At 37.3% G+C, this 16,532-nt stretch overlaps 1 protein-coding gene and 1 long non-coding RNA gene across 6 annotated transcripts; one reads left to right on the top strand and one right to left on the bottom strand.

Moving 5' to 3' along the window:
* Window positions 1-601: 601 nt before the first annotated feature.
* On the bottom strand, window positions 602-9,152 carry LOC109444977 (uncharacterized). Of its 5 annotated transcripts, none has more exons than XR_012498884.1 (5): window positions 7,770-9,152; window positions 5,067-5,145; window positions 3,160-3,324; window positions 2,947-3,055; window positions 602-2,110 (listed from the first exon to the last, which is right to left on the bottom strand). It is a non-coding gene; the product is annotated as an uncharacterized LOC109444977 (long non-coding RNA). The 5 variants fall into 5 exon arrangements; XR_012498883.1 differs by adding an exon at window positions 7,209-7,304 and having other exon boundaries at window positions 3,160-5,145; window positions 8,989-9,152; XR_012498885.1 differs by having other exon boundaries at window positions 8,989-9,152.
* Window positions 9,153-9,455: 303 nt separating this feature from the next.
* Window positions 9,456-16,288, top strand: LOC109444966 (cytochrome c oxidase subunit NDUFA4). Its single transcript, XM_019726761.2, has 4 exons — window positions 9,456-9,615; window positions 10,751-10,839; window positions 11,754-11,814; window positions 16,072-16,288. Exons 1-4 carry the CDS (start codon window positions 9,574-9,576, stop codon window positions 16,126-16,128), a joined length of 249 nt encoding a protein of 82 aa, XP_019582320.1. The 5' UTR covers window positions 9,456-9,573; the 3' UTR covers window positions 16,129-16,288.
* The last annotated feature ends 244 nt before the right edge of the window (window positions 16,289-16,532 follow it).

Raw genomic sequence — 16,532 nt, 5'->3', positions numbered from 1 at the left:
TGCTCCAACCACCTGAGCCACTGGGCCGGCCCGGAAAAATAAATTTTCATCTTATCTAGCCAGTCCATCATCTCTCTAAGATATACAAGATTCAACTTTTTTTTAAGGTGTTTAACTGAAGGCTAAGTTTTTATAACAGCTTCATTGAGATATAATTTACATACCATAAAATTCACTCCTTTGTCATATAAAATTCAGTGGTTTTTTGCATATTCAAAAGTTGTACAACCATCACCACTATCTAATTCTAGAACATTTACATCACCCCAGAAAAAAAATCAGACACCAATTTACAGTTATTCCCCCCGCCCCCGTGCCCGTTTCCCCCATTCCTGAACCTGACAATCACCAATCTACTTTCTGTTTCTATGGATTTTCCTATTCTAGACATTTTATGTAAATATAATAAAAACATGTGGTCTTGTGTGTCTGATTTCTTGTACCTAGTATAGGATTTTCATGGTTCACCCACATTGTCACATAGCTTACTTTGAAATTAACATGATACTGTGAAACGTGGTCAGCATTTGTTCTGCATGGAGAAAAGACAAAAGTGAGAGGTGAGTACTTCAGACAAAAGTGAGAGGTGAGTACTTCAATATTTGCTATAGTAGCTGTTTATTAGACAGATCTCTTAGACAAGCAAGGTATTTAATCATGTTTCAGTACATATGAATGTCAGGCAGTCTTAGCAGCTGAGTTTCACAAGGGGCAAGTCCCAGGACAGCAAACCAGATGGGCAACGACAGAATCAGTGGAACAACATCAGAAGGTTTACAATGTTACATGTGTCACATATTAGACAGACAAATAATGTGAGATGCAGGAGGGTTCCAGTCATCAATTCAAAAGGTGGAAAAGTTTCAAACAGAAATACATAAATGATACCTCTGTTCTTTCTAATCCATCAGATCTTTAAGTGACAAAACACAAGCAAACTCCCTAACATTGTTTTAAATCTATATAACTCAGTTAAAAAAAATTATTGGAAAAAGTAACAGAGAAAAGTGAAAAATAAATGAATGTATAGATCAAAGGATCGTCAAGAAACAAACACCCTTATAAACACCATCCATGCCAAGACCACATAAACCTCTCTCCAGCCCCTTAAATTAATACTCCCTGCTTCCTGTAATGGCATTATTGTACTGAGTATAACAGTGTTTCAAAATTATATATAAATGGACTCATGTAGTATGTATTGTTTTGTTTCTCGTTCTTTGACTAATATTTTTTTGTGAGGATCATCTATGTTGTTGTGTATAGTTACAGTTCATTTGTATCATGGAAACACATGCTTAAATGTAGCACAATTTATTCATTTATGCTTCATAAACATTTTGTCTCTTTCCAGTTCAAGGTTATTATAAATAATGATTCTATGTATTGTCTTGTTCATGTCTCTTGGTATACATAGCACACATTTCCTTTGGGTTTACATCTCAATGTGAAATTACTGCATCATATAGTATTCAACTACAGTAGAAAAAGTCAAATAGATTTTCAAAATGTAGTACCAATTTACACTCTCATCAGCAATGGATTTAGGTGTCATTTTCTTTTGCTTCTAATGGTACTTGAAAAGAGTCTTGAATATTTTACTTCAGATTCTGAACTCTCACCAGAACTGCCTTTGATAGCCATACGTCTATCAATCGTCTCTTTAAGGCAGCCTAGGCTTTTCGATCAGGTACTTCAAAATTCTTTCAGCTTCTACCCATTACCCAATTCCAAAGACATTTCTCCATTTTACGTATTTGTTACAGCAGCACCTCACTTCTGATACCAAAATTCGTATTAGTTTTCAAGGACTGCCATAAAAATTACTACAAATTGGGTGGCTCAACACAACAGGAATTTATTTTCTCACAGTTCTGGAAGTCAGAAGTCTGAAATCAAGGTGTCAACAGGGCTCTAGGATGTCCAAGGCTCTAGGGAAAAATCTTTCCCTGCCTCTTCCAGTTCGTTGTGCCTCCTGGTGTCCCTGGGCTTGTGGAAGCATAACTCCAATCTCTGCCTCCATCTTCACATGGCCTTCTTCTTTGTGTATGTCTGTGTCTGTGGTTTCCCTCCTCTTCTAAGAATAGCAGTCATTGGATTTATGCCGATCCTAATCCAATATATTATGTTAACTATAATAATTACATCTGCAAAGATCCTATTTCCAAATAAGTTCACATTCTGAGTTCTAATAGTTCATGAATTTTCAGTGGATACTATTCAACCCATTACATTCTTGAATGTCTTTAAACAGAAAAAACATAGTCTGCACTGCCTGAGTAATCTAGTCTGCCAATTCTGAAAGTGACAGTCTATGAACAGTTTTAAAATCAAGTAATTTTAACTCATAATATTTTACTAGGGCCCCATATTTTGCGGGATCTGATATTTCTTTGATAAGACTGGAGTAATTAGCTGGTTGGGATTAAAGAAAGTATGGAAGGACTATTCTTGTCAAGTTTTATTATGAGGTCAATGCTTGCTTTTTAATGCAAATTGGGAAGATTCCTTTTTCAGTGTTATGGAACAAATTTAATATCATAGGAATTATCTCTACCTTGAAGATTTGGTAATTGTTATGGACTGAATGTTGGTGTCCCATAAAAATTTGTACCTTAAAGCCCTAACCTCCAATGTGATATTATAATATTTAGATATGGGACCCTTGGGCAGTAATTAGATTTAAATGAGGTTGTGAAAGTGGAGCCCCTATTATGGGATTAGTGTCTTTATAAATAGAAGAGAGACCAGAGCTCTCTCTCTCTTCCATATGTGAGAACACAGTGAGGACTCCATCTGCAATCCAGGAAGAGGTTTTCCACCAGGAACCAAATCTGAGGGTACCTTGATCTTGGACTAGTGCATGCTTTTGCATTTATACCTGTTATTAAAACATCAAAAGTAGTTTCCTTTCTGTTGACTAGTAACACACTTTAACTGTCTTACCTCAGGGATACATCAACTCTGCAGCTCTCCTGCGGGGTCTTTGATCATCTCTTAATTCCACAGAAAATCATAATGGCCAATTACATGGATCGCATCATGTTGACTGGACCTAGTAAGAAAGAAGTAACAACCACAGTGAGCTCTAGACTGAATCAGAGGCCCCCGTCCCTGCCTTACTCCCTTCCTTCCTCCCGTTTGCCCTGATTTACCCACCTTCAGATGATTCGATGCGTGTCTCCTAGATGTTTGTGTGTTTTGCATAGGGAATCCTTTGTTGAATTACAGCTTTTCAACTTGTAACTTCAAGGGGAAAGATCAAGGGGGAACTGCTCATGCTGCCATGTTTCTGACGTCACTCCATGAATTTATACTTTTTATCTTGGTGTAGACAGTCTATATCAGTGTCTATTGTAGAACTTATCATCATAAAGCTTTGTAACTATAATCCCAGTCCCACTAGACTACAAAGTGTTGAAGAAAGATGACAGTGTGTTATTCTTATCCCAAGACCTCAGTATGATGAATAATATATAGTAGGCACTCAATATATGTTTAATGAATGAATGCATTAATAAACAAACGACTAAATGGGTGGATTCATAGAAAAGACAGAAATTGCACAGAGGTAACTGGAAACATCGGAGAGTAATAGGACATAGTTATTCTAAAAATGCTATACTGACAATCTAGGTGTATGGTATGATTTTTAAAAATTGTAAATACAGTTTTCCTGAAATATTATTTAACCAGAAGTTTCCAGTGAAAAGAAGTAGCACTTATTTGAAATTGCTAGAGTTTGTTTACTTTTTAGTATTCATTGAATTTTGCACATAAACTGCTTCAGGTATTTAATTTAAATTGATGACAGTATGTGAATCTTTGAGATTTATAATAGTGGAAGTAAACTTTCACAGATCAAACTGTTTTCATTTTTCTAATAGAAATTTTATAATTAAATACAGTTTATGCTAAATAACCATAATACTAGTGGAAGAACATATTTATTTTTAGATTAAGGATAGCTACAGAATCTTTATTAACAAGCGAAGGTATAATTTATATTTGTATGATCAAAAAAACAACTCCAGTTGTCAGTTTATCTGCTAGAAAAATAATTAAATGCCTAAATGCAAACAGAGTAAAAAGTATAAGATTCTGCCTTCAATTTGCATTACTATAATTGTACTTCATGGCTCACTTATCAAATTATTCCTCTCCAAAGAAGCTATTTCTTTACTGGCACACATTAATAACAACATATAATCACTATGCCTTCCAGAATTTTCTAGGCTTGAATCTTCAGAGAAACTATGAAAGAGAAATACTTTTGGAGAGAATTATCGATATACTGTCTAGATATGTTTTAGAGCTATTCACTGTACAACTTACATTTCATTTGGAAAACTAACATTTACTTGTATGCTTTCTTTTTGTATTTAAAAATTGTTCACAAAATTAAATGAAGTAACAGGAATTCCAGAAGGCATAGAATGGGAGGGAAAAAAACAGCTCCAGTTCATTTATTAAGATATGTCCTGTAGTTACTTTATCTTGTGTTTAGATACAAAACATTGTATGAGTCTTCACGGCTTACAGGATAAAGTCCCAAATCTAAAATTCTCAAAAATCTGGGTTAACCTTTTCTGTTTCATTTCCTATCGTACCACCCTATGCAACCTAAGCTCACATTACACTGAGCTCATCTCAATTCCTGCATGTTATGCACTTATACTATGAACTTTCATTTCTTCTTCCTTGTTCAGGCTAGTGCATCTATATGGAATGCAAATCTCCCTCATCCTTGGCCTGATCATTCATGAAGATCACAGTCTTCATTAAATTTTTCACAGGCCCCACTGTTTTCTTTCTGTATTGTCAGTATTTTTACATTTGTATTTTTATTGCCCAAATCAAGTCATATGGCTACGCTTGGTATAAATAGGCAGATAAAAAATATAATATTTTCCCAGTAAAGACATTAAATATTTGTGAATGAAGATAATCTACCCATCTGCCCTTCTGAATACAATCACTTAGATATTTTTCCTGTTCTCTTTCAAAATATATTCACCTTCCTCACCAAGGGAGATAACCTAAAAGTCCTATACTATCATCTTTACCAGCTCAAAGCCCATTATCTATGAATGATGCTGTTGTCTCTGTGTTTGTTCTGGGTATGTCTCCTCTTGATCCGGAGACCTGTGAAGTAACAAAGTCAAGTTATTTGCCTCGCAACATGCAAAATACAATGGTGGAACAGGGATTAGATAGCCACAAGGGGCAATCCTATTCAGAAAGAGAAAGAATGAAAGGCACACCTGGCCCTGAAATCTCACAAGATAGAAGTTGCTGCTGATTTAAGGTGTGGAATATTCCTTGAATAGGCCCTGATTTTGCTATCTTGGGATTAGTTCTTGTGCACTCTTTTCTGTGGCTCCTGCCTCACCCTCTAGGAAGTTCTACCTTAGATCCACTAAAGAGGACATTACAGAATAGACAGACCCTCCTTGGAAGATCAGCACATGTCTTAGCCTGCTTCTCATCTCCAGAAGATTGGGGAGTTCAAGTGTCATTTCAAATCTCAAACAGTCACAGTCTGCTTATTTTAAGGCTGATGTTTCTTTTAGGCTTACTCAGTCGACTTCTATTTGATTCCAAACTCCATCCATCGAAGGTTATACTCACAATTCTTTTTAGAGATACACCTCTTTCTTTCTCTAGATTTAATTTCAGTCACCTCGATCCTATCAGGCTTTGGTGAGAGAGCTACACCCTAATCTATTTTTCTGGGCTTTCAAATTGTTCAGTTGAAAGGATTTACTGAGGCTCCTTAACTTACTGAGATATTTCAACAAAGGTGATGGCTACAGTTCTTGTATGAGTCATTATCTCGAGGTTTTAAAGGATGTGTTTGGCCAAACATTTTCTCATATTTACCTTATACAGCTGGCGATGAGACTCAGTCCCTTCTTCCAACTATGCAAGTCTCTAAATTTCTAGATGCTCTATTCCCTGTCATTACAGCTTGCAAACTGATTATTTTCTAAGTCCATATCTTTTTTATAACACTTTGTCAACTGCTGCCAGTAGTAACTGACACATGCTGCTAACATACCCTTTGCCTGGCATTTCACTGAAAGCTAGGAATTCATCAGCCACATTAACTGTCTTCCAATTAATTGAGAACTGTTTCACCAGATGTTCCAGCACTGCATAAACATATACCGCCGTCCTTCTAGCTCCTGGTAATAGTTACCTTCACTTGTTGTTGGGACTTGAGTCAAGTGCCACCTATTTTAGGATTTTTTATTATGATGACATGCCACCACACATTTAATGCCAAATTCTTTATTAGTCAGAGTAGGTTAGGTTGTACTGCAGTAACACACTGCTCTCAAACCTGGTGACTTGCAGCAATACAGATTTATTTCTTATTCTCAGTACATGTGTGCACTATAGGTCAGCAATATCTGTACTCCAGGCAGTTTCCACCTTGACACCCAAGCCTCTGTCTAGAACATTGATGATCTTGTGGCAGAGAGAAAAAAGAGAATATGACACATGTTGGCTCTTCACGCTTCTGCTTGTGCATGACACATGCTCCTTTAGCACATCCCATTTGCTAATAGCACATCCCATTTGCTAATAAGCAAGTCATGTTGATATTAATGAGGCAAATAAGTGATATTCCCTTCTGGGGAAAGGCAGCACAAATTTATATACAATATAATCTACCACAATGTCAGTCCTACTTCTAAAGCTAAAATTTGCTTTTACAATATGCATCCTCTACTATGGCCTCATTTCCTATACTGTCACTTGTACTCTTCCAATCTCTGCTTAAAATATACATCACAGACTCTTTCCCCTAGCTTTAATGTGCAAAATTTAAACTTTTACAATTTGACATTTTGGTTAATATTCAACAAAATTTATAATCTGTAATCCTACTTTAACATTTCCAAAGCATCACTTGACTACCTATAAGATTGTTACCTCTAGAGACTGGGACAATGACAAAAATGTAAGCCACTGGATTTCACTTTCTTCTTACCAGTGGCATTCCTGTATACCTATTTGCGTAGTTTATTATAACTCTGATCATAAAAAATAAAATACTGCAAGGAGACAGCTTCCCTCTTCGAACTTCTTTGCTGAAAGCCTATCTACACTTATTGCTGTTAGGTTTCTGTATTAACTTCCAAGTATTTTCCATGATTTCTGTGCCTTTTTCCCCCTTTTAATATAGCCATACTCCTTACCATAGCTTAGAAGGTTAGTGTCAAAGAGACCTTTATAACCTCTCTGATCTCATTTTCTTCTCACCTTCTTTGTTATGGATCAGCCACACTGGTCTCCTTTGAGCATTAAAAACAAAACAAAACAAAAAAAACAAACAAAAAAAAACCCTCAAAATTGTTTCTCCTGGTGATTGGAATGATGTTCTTCCTCCCAGATCTTCACCAGGCTACCTCTTTCTTTTCATTTAGGATTCAGCTCAAATATTACCTCCTCAGATGGACCTCCCGTGCCTTCTCTCAGTAATCTTCTTTGCTCCACTCCCCATGTCCTTCTCTCTTTCATTATTCTATTTATCAGTTTATCACTGTCTAAAGTTACCTTGTTTATAGTTCCTCTTTCCAATCAGCATGTAAACTCCATTAGGGCAGCACAATTTTCTCATTCACTGCTATCTCCCTGTTAGTACAGTGCCTGGTACAGAGTAGGTACATAATATTTACTGAATGAATGAAAAAGGCACCAGTCTTCCCAAGCTTCGTGATATATCATCTTAATAATCACCATTTATCTTTTTTTCCTACCTTGCTGGCCATATCTCCTCTTCCAAGCATTGCATGTTGGAATTCTTCAGTTCCATGTCCTTTGTCTCTCCTGTTTCTCTACCTTCTCTCCCTAAGCAATGTCATTCAGTCATGTGGCTTCATTTCCCATCAATAAACTAAGTCCTAAATGTATTCTTCTAGTCTAGATCGCTCTTCTGCCTTATAGAAATCCACTTGGATTTTACATACTTATCCATCATTCTGTTGCTTCTTTTCTCAACATCCACACAGCTGGTCAAAACTGAACCTCTGAAGAAATTACCCCCGACTCTTTCCTTTTCTCACTTCCCCAAGTTGGACCCATCTCCAAGTCCTGTTGGTGCTACTTCCTAAGTATCTCTGGAACGGTTCTTCATCAGCGCATTCCCCACACTAGTCCAAACTACCACTATCTCACACAAGGGCTATTGTAATGGCCCATTAACCAGTGCCTCCCCTTTCATGCTTCTCTCGAATCCATTCTTCATAGACAAAGCCATCATTTAAAACCACAGTATCTTGTTTTTCTTAACTTCCTAATACTCTCAGCATAAAACCCATGTTGTATAAGTGGTCATTGGCCCAGATCTGATCCTCACTCTTCCTCTTCCAGTTCCAACCCTACCAGACCTCAGTCAGCAGGTCAAAAGGTCTCTCCAGCTGCAGACCATACCTATCACTTACACCTGCATCCTCCATTTTTCACTTGGTTAACGGCCACGCCTCCTTCAGGTCTAATATTACTTTTTTGGAGGAGCCTTTTCTTACTCTTCCCACTCCCAATAACTTGTGTATCATTTGATTAATGCTTTAAGCTACGTATGAGGTTGGAGGGGTTTCAGATTATCCCCATTGGCCCCTAAAATCTGACCCATGGACGACTTTAGGGTTAAAAAAAAAATGAGATCAATGAAAATTGTCCTGGGGTATTGGAAAAGATTATGTGTAGGGACACGACCATTAACCCATTTTAAGAATGCAATTTTGGGCCCAGGGAGAGGGGATACTGGCAATGTCGCAAAGGTCTTCTTGGCATTGAACATTCAATTGAGGGCCAGGACCTGAGAGTTTAGAGATCACACTGACGTCACTATTGCCATCTTTAGCGCATTTATTTGTTTTGTGTTTTTTTTTGTTTATTATTTTAACTTCTGCCCATAAGCGACAGTCTAAGTAAGACAGGAAACAGCTGCAGTCTTCTTAAACCGCAGTCGCTGACCTTAGCGGCAAGAGACTCGACCTGCTCTCCAGGCGCCCGGCGCCCGACGACAGCTCCAGGCGCAGCTCAGCTCCCTCAGCGGCCTTGAGGGCCGGCCAGCGCGCGCCCGGCACGCGCGCCCCCAGAGCCTCCTCCCGCAGCACCGGCTCGCAGGCGCCTGGCAAGAGGACCCCGCTCGCAGAGCTCGCTGCCCATTCGTCCGCCCGCCCGCCTCCAACTTTCAATGCGTGGCCGCCTGAGAAAGTGCCTGTCTAGTCAATAGAAGTGTTCTAGTTTCGACGCAAAAAAAATTATCCGTCTGAAAATACGTTGCACAGGAATAAAAATGTTTCGATTTGGAATGGAATGCTGAAGGGCTTGTCGGGTTAGAGCCGACGCGTGGGGCTCTGGATAAAGCAGGCACTGTTAAGGACAGTCGCATCCGGGCCCTCCTGCCGCAGGCTACTTTCCGAGCCAGGGGTCCTTCAGGTAGGAGGTCCTGGGTGACTTTGGACGTCCGCTCCACCTCCGCGCAGAGACTACCTATTCCTGGGCCTCGTAGTTTTGTTTTTCTGTGCTTGGGGACCCCAGCCCACTGCCGCTACCATGCTGCGCCAAATCATCGGTCAGGCTAAGAAGCATCCAAGCGTAAGTCTTTCACCTCTTTCCCAGTGTCTATACTGGTCCATCCTGCGTCGAATTGCGGCTGTCTCAGTCCCCTGGGAGCTTCCTCCTTCTCGTCCACTTACAGTTCGTTCCTGGAGGCTGGCCCTGGCCTTGCTTTGTCCTAATTGCTGGCTGACCCAGGCCCCTGAGCTCTGACCTTCTACACCATGCATTTTTGGTTTTGGGGCTGGCCGGCTGAAGGTGAGGGATGCATTCGAGGAAAATAAACCAGTGAATGTTGGAATGCTGCGCCCGCTTGCAGGTTGCTCGGACGAAGAGGGATAGTGCGCTGTGTGGGTTCCAGACCAGCAAAAGTCAGGTTACCTATTTGTTGTGCTGTTAAGGATCTTGTACTCACTGCATTGCACCATCAGGCCTTGTGGCAAATACGAGGGGAATCTTCAGTTTGTCTTGGCGTCTTGACATTTTTTGGGAGTTGGATATCGTAGAGTTTAATCGCAGTTATTTTGTTAACGTCATTTCCCCCCAGCACATCAACGTGCTGTGGTCCTAAAACTGAATCACCTGGTGTTTAATTTTTATCTTACATCCGATTGTCTATGCATTAATCATTAGTAGCAATATGTTTTCAGAGATTATGCCTAAAACCGGTATTTGTAATAGGTGCGTTTCTCTTTGTTTTTTCACTCTTTATTTCACAAAGTTTGTTTCTCATGACGTGTATGTAAACGCTTAACTATTTTGCCAAGAGCTTAAATAATTTGCCCAGAGCTTGTTTTTCCAGCCTCAAGATGAAGGAAGCTGGGAAATTTAGTAGGAATGATGCATAAATATTAGCGAGATTAAGGAAACTATATATTTTCTTGCAAAGTTTTAAATTTGAGTATAAGTTTTTCCATATTAAGCCAGCCAAACTCATCTTCACATCCTTTGGAAGTTCCATTTCTTTCTTTTGAATACAGTCATAAGAATGTTACCTCGGTGTGAGGGCAGCCTTTTGAAAATTTTAACACAATTGAGAAACAGCAGTTTGAAACTTGGGACTCAGTGTGTAAAAACTACAGTAGCCTTTCCATTATCAGTTATCTAGGTATTTGTAAGATGATTGTTATGTAGATGACTACATAATTCTTGTCTATTTTTTGTTTGGTTCTAGTTGATCCCCCTCTTTGTATTTATTGGAGCTGGAGGTACTGGAGCAGCGTTGTATGTCATGCGCCTGGCATTGTTCAATCCAGATGTCTGGTAAGTACTTAAAAACGTTTAGAACTTTGATGGTTTATCAGGCTGTAAGTTTAGGAGCCATAGTCTTTCTAGAGAGAGAATATCAGGTAATAGAAAGAACCTGAGTTTTGTAGTCATACAGATTCCAATTCTGCTGTTAATTTACTTTTCCTGGTTCGTGATATCATCTAGATTTCTCTGAGTATCATTTTCTCATCAGTGGAGTAGAACTGTTAACATTTAATCTTGTAACATTATAATAACCGAGGTAATAACTTTTTATAAAATATTTAATCAGGGTTGCTGGTACATGTAAATGTTTTTTGCCTGCTTTTCCACAATAGGGAATGTTTTTTTTTTTTTTTAAATTGGAAAACAACAAGCAAGGAAAAAAGATTGATTCATTGTTATTCCATGCACTTTTCTATATACCGTGTTCCCCCGAAAATAAGACCTAGCCAGACAATCGGCTCTAATGCGTCTTTTGGAGCAAAAATTAATATAAGACCTGGTCTTATTTTGCTATAGTAAAATAAGACCGGGTCTCTTATATGATATAAGGCTGGTTCTTACATTAATTTTTGCTCCAAAAGACGCATTAGAGCTGATTGTCTGGCTAGGTCTTATTTTTGGGGAAACATGGTATCACTTTATTGATGAAGTGGGAAACTTTAATAACAGCCAAGTATAAAGTTTCCTGGGACAGGGATAGGAACAAGGCCAACTGCCCCAAGAGTTTCTGCGTTCTACCTTTTTTTAAATTGGTTACATGGGATTGCTTGGTTTAGAGCCTATCTGTTTTCACCTTTATAAAGAAAATACCATACTTCACCTAATAGAAAATGAGATTGGTCTATTCAAAATATTAACTGTTAAGAAGTACAAAACTGTTTAAAATAGTGTTCTATTACTGTAACAATTATGTTTTATTTTAGTTGGGATAGAAAGAATAACCCAGAACCCTGGAACAAAATGGGTCCCAATCAGCAATACAAGGTAAGCTACAAAATTGATTTAAAATTGCTGTAAAAATGTGTTTTAATAAATTTTGTCATGAAGTAGATTTTTTAAATTGGATGTACAAGTCAAATTCCATTATTATGTACTTTGAAAAGCTGTTAGATCATTCTGTGAAATTAAAATGTCATAGTTTTCTAATACTTTTTTCTGAGGATTTTATTCAGACTTTCGACTCTGTGAAATTAAGGTAATGTTTCAGTTCTACTGAGATGATGAATAAAAAGGAGAGATAGTATAGCTATTGCTTACCATTTTCATAGATCTTAGATAGTCTAGTGCAGTGGTTCGCAAAATTCAGTGTACATAGGTTATCAAATGGAGAGGCTGTTAAAATAGATTCTTCAGCTGTAACCCCTGGAGATTCTGATTCAGTAGGATTTGTGTGGAGAGTGAGAATTTGTGTTTCTAGCAAGGTGTCAGGTAATATTGATTCCTGATATTGGTCCCTCGAGCACACTTGAGTAGCACTGATTTAGTGGATGATTTGATTGGCTGCTCTTTCTTGTTCGTATGGTTGACAACATTTCATGTGAAGATTAGGAAGAACTGAAACCAGTTGAAACTTAAATTTTCCCATGAACCTTCTAGATATACTTTTTTAACGTCTTTCCTGAAGAGGGGTTTGTGGAACTACTCTTTCAAAGAATGATTTCGTGAACTGAAATTATTTATTTATTTTATTGAGATTAAAATAAATAAATCCACATATATTAAATAATTGACATATAATGTGTAAGTTTGAGGTGTACAGCGTGTTGGTTTAATGCATTTGTATATACCGATCTGATTATTACAGTAGCAATAGCTGGCGCCTTTATCATGTTACATAATTATCATTTTTTTATGTGTTGAGAACAATTAAGATATAGTCTCTTAGCAGCTTTAAAGTTCGTAATACAGTGTCGTTGACTGTATTCACTATATTGTACATTCGATCCCCAGAACTTTTTATCTACTAGTTAAGGTTTGTATCCTTAAACAACTTCTTTCCAATTCCCCCACCTGTTAGTAACCAATATTCTACTCTTTGTTTTTACAAATTTCTACATATAAGTGATACCTATACAGTGTTTGTCTTTCTTTGGCTTACCTCACTTAGCATAATGCCCTTAAAGTCCATCCATTGTTGTCACAAACTTGAGACCATTTATTGATTCCCCAAACAACCTTTCTTATGTGTAAGACAAACTCTTGTAATGTCAAAAAACAGGGCAGGTTTATTAAATTATAATTCACCTACCAAACAATTTTTCTATTTGATGTGTATAATTCACCCATGCACTTGGCCACTATACCAGGCTGCTTTATTGAAAGAGAGAAATAGCAGTTTGCTTAAACACTTTCAAGAAGAGTCACCCTGACCAATGAGTGTCCAGGACCCCTTAGCAGATATACCTCTGTGATTGAGATGGATACTACCATTAGTGATAACAGCAACTTTTAAGATATTACCACCTTTACTAATTCCAAGCTTTCCATTTAACCTTCAGATTATAATTTGGCTTCCAAATATCTAAACGTATCTCCCTACAAGAAACAAAGATGTTCCAGCAAATCTGAAATGAACCATCTGATATGTGTGTTAAATTTTGCCTCAAAAAAAGCAGACACCGTGACTTATTTTTCTGTCTTACAAGTTTATTTAAATTAAGTCCATTCTAAAGAAAATGGTTCCACATCCAATAAACTTTAAAAAAGAAAACCAAAAAAATAGGCCTTGGTCCTTCCACAAAGGAACCTCTGGGTATGTAGTTCAAAAAGCTCCCCAAGTGATTCTGATAATGAAGCCAGTTACTAATGCTCTGGAACATAACACATGCAAGTATAAAGCCATGTGAATTGGAAATAGAATGTTCCTGCAACAAAAATCTCATATGTGTGGCATAGATTGGTCTGTGAGTAGCTATGACATTGATGTTAGAGAATGGAAAAATGAATCATAATGGCAAAATATTCGATAAAGTGTCACCTGCTGTAACTTGGAAGGTAAAACCATGTGCCTGAAGAGCCGTTAAAGAAAAAAATTTGAAAAACAGGATGTTAATGGACTACTGCTGGCTGTATTTGCCAAGAGATGAGCTTGTAGAAGAATTGGGCAATTTGCCAGCAGAAATAAGAGGGAACCAAGTCCAGAGACTCCAGAGACTAGAGCCTAGAGTGACTGAAGCCTGCTATTGCTCTAAACCCAGTGAGACTAGATGATTTTATCTTTCACTGCCCCTCACATAAGATAATTTATTTTTCTGGCCCACTGATATCAGGTTTGGCGACATGACCTACCTCAGGCAAGTTGTAAGTGAGAGGAAGTGATATCTGTAACTTCTGAACCAGAGTGTGGTTCCCCCATTGTTCTTTTCCATCTGTCACGAGACCAAAATTGACAGTTAATTACTCATTCATGAGTGGATTGGAACAAAGAGAGCATGGAGCAATGAGTTTATAAGTGGTATCTGTTGTGAGCAAATATATAAATTTGTTGCAATATACTAAGACTTGGGGGTTATTTGTTGCCACTTTACAATCTAGCAAAAGCTAACTAATACAAACAAGAGGGGGCAAAAAATGGGATTTAAGCATCAAAGGCTCAACAACACTTCTAACCTGAATAGAATGCCCTAAACCAAGATCAGAATATGTGCCTTGCTAACTGTTCAGAGATCTTCAAGGTAGCCACCATTAAATTGAGAAAAACAAATGGGGACATGGAAGCTGAAAAATAAAGCAGATTTAAAAATTATCTCAATGGAGAATTTTGATACTGGCACGTGGAACCAAATCGAAGCAAGTAGAAGCCTGCTTAGTTTTGAGAAAATTGGCAAAGACACTTATATATGACCTTTCCGCTCTGCATAGACGTGGTGCTTGATCCTGCTTCTTATTCATTGTTGGGCAACTTGATCTTCAGTTGCCTCTTATAAGAATGAGTAAGGTTGCGATAATTAACTAAGATAAAGCATTCTGCCCACAGTGCGAGCCCAACAGATGTTTATTTTCTTTTTAACGTATAATCTACAATTCCTTTTATAGATATTCTTGCTAATATTTTGTTAGCTATAGCACAGTTAGTATTTTTTTTTGTTTAAGTCTATCTAGATTTAATTGCTTCATAAGAGAATAGTGTCAGAAAAGAGAAGACTGCTTTGTGGCTTATTTATACTTCTCTGTAAAAGTCTGTATGTATCTCTTTAAAACCTGGGAATTTTTCTTTTTTTGAAAAAAGCCAAGTAAATAAGAATTTTTTCAGTTAGAAATAAAGCAAAGGTTTGAAAAAGTAATGGATACAGATTTATGAGCTTCTTGCTTAAAACCCATGAGTAAAATGATGGTTCCACAGTTTGGTTCTTTTGGAGTTAAATAACGTAGTCTTCTGGTACTTAGCACAACCTCTTCAGTGTACTTTGGCACAAGAATGAGTAAACTCAAGGTTATAGCCTTATTTGGGCCTATGTACAAATCCTAATGTTTCCTCAGTAGAAACTTTAGAGTCGTTTACAACATAAATAATTTAAAGTTATTGAGAGAGGCAGTTTTTTTAAGCAATCATAATAAGATTTCTAAAATTAACCTTAATTGAATATAGGGAAATTTTTGGAAATTACAAAATTTCCAAATATACAGTATTTAAATACAGTATTACGTAAATGTAAAATTACAGTACTAATTAAAAGTCTTGTACCAGAGGTGGTAAGGTGTCAGTTTGATAGTGGTGCAGTCTAGGTTAGGAAAGTACTGAAAAAGCCACTAAGGCAGCCAATCTGTCTAAAAAGTTACGTAAACCACACAAAGCAATAGCCTTACGTTACTAGCCTATCCTCCTTTCTATAAATGTCTCCTGTTTAACGTGTAGCGCTTTGCTAACCAAAATAGGGATTGTAGTTCTTGGTATTCCTCTATTCTGTGTACTTAGTGGAGATAGAAGTAAAAACTTAGGAATTGGAAGTATGTATCAGAAAGAATCACTCATTTTGGAACAGAAGAATTTTTCATAGGTTCTGACTGACAGATACTAGCATTGCTCTTCTGTGGTAGATGGAATGTTTGTACCTTATTAAATTATTAAATAACTGGAATTTTGGTGTCTTTCTTTGAATGACTTTTACATTGTTAAATATTCTTAATGAATTCATGTCTGTAAATTTTGCTATAGAAAGCTGAATAAAAGTGATTCTAAAACTTCTGTACCACCTGTGTATATTTGATAGGCTATCTAAAATATCTTTTTTCTTTTCCAAGTTCTACTCAGTGAATGTAGATTACAGCAAACTGAAGAAAGAAGGTCCAGACTTCTAAATGAAATGTTTCACTAAAAAGCTGCTTAGAATGAAGGTCTTCCAGAAGCCATCCGCACAATTTTCCACTTAACCAGGAAATATTTCCCCTCCAAATGCACAAAATCATGTTGGTGTGTTACGTTGGGGTTTACACTGATTAATAAATATCTGAAACTTGATATGTCTCACTGTTTAATGCTGAAAATCTGCTCTGAACTTTATAACTAGTGTGTAGAAAATTAATAATAGAATTTAAGGAATTGCTTGAATTTCTGTGTATTTGCATAATTTGAAAATAACACTTTTAAGTTGTTCAGTAAAACATTTTATGTATACGCTTTAACATCAGTAGAGCACTGTTAACAACTGGAACTGAAAGTTACACAAAAGCAGATCAGGAAGGACGTTCAAGCGTCCTTGGCA

Source organism: Rhinolophus sinicus, linkage group LG09 (assembly GCF_036562045.2).
Source record: "Rhinolophus sinicus isolate RSC01 linkage group LG09, ASM3656204v1, whole genome shotgun sequence".
NCBI classification, from domain to species: domain Eukaryota; kingdom Metazoa; phylum Chordata; class Mammalia; order Chiroptera; family Rhinolophidae; genus Rhinolophus; species Rhinolophus sinicus.
Note: the sequence above shows the minus strand (reverse complement) of the source record. Positions and strands in the feature narration are given on the sequence as shown.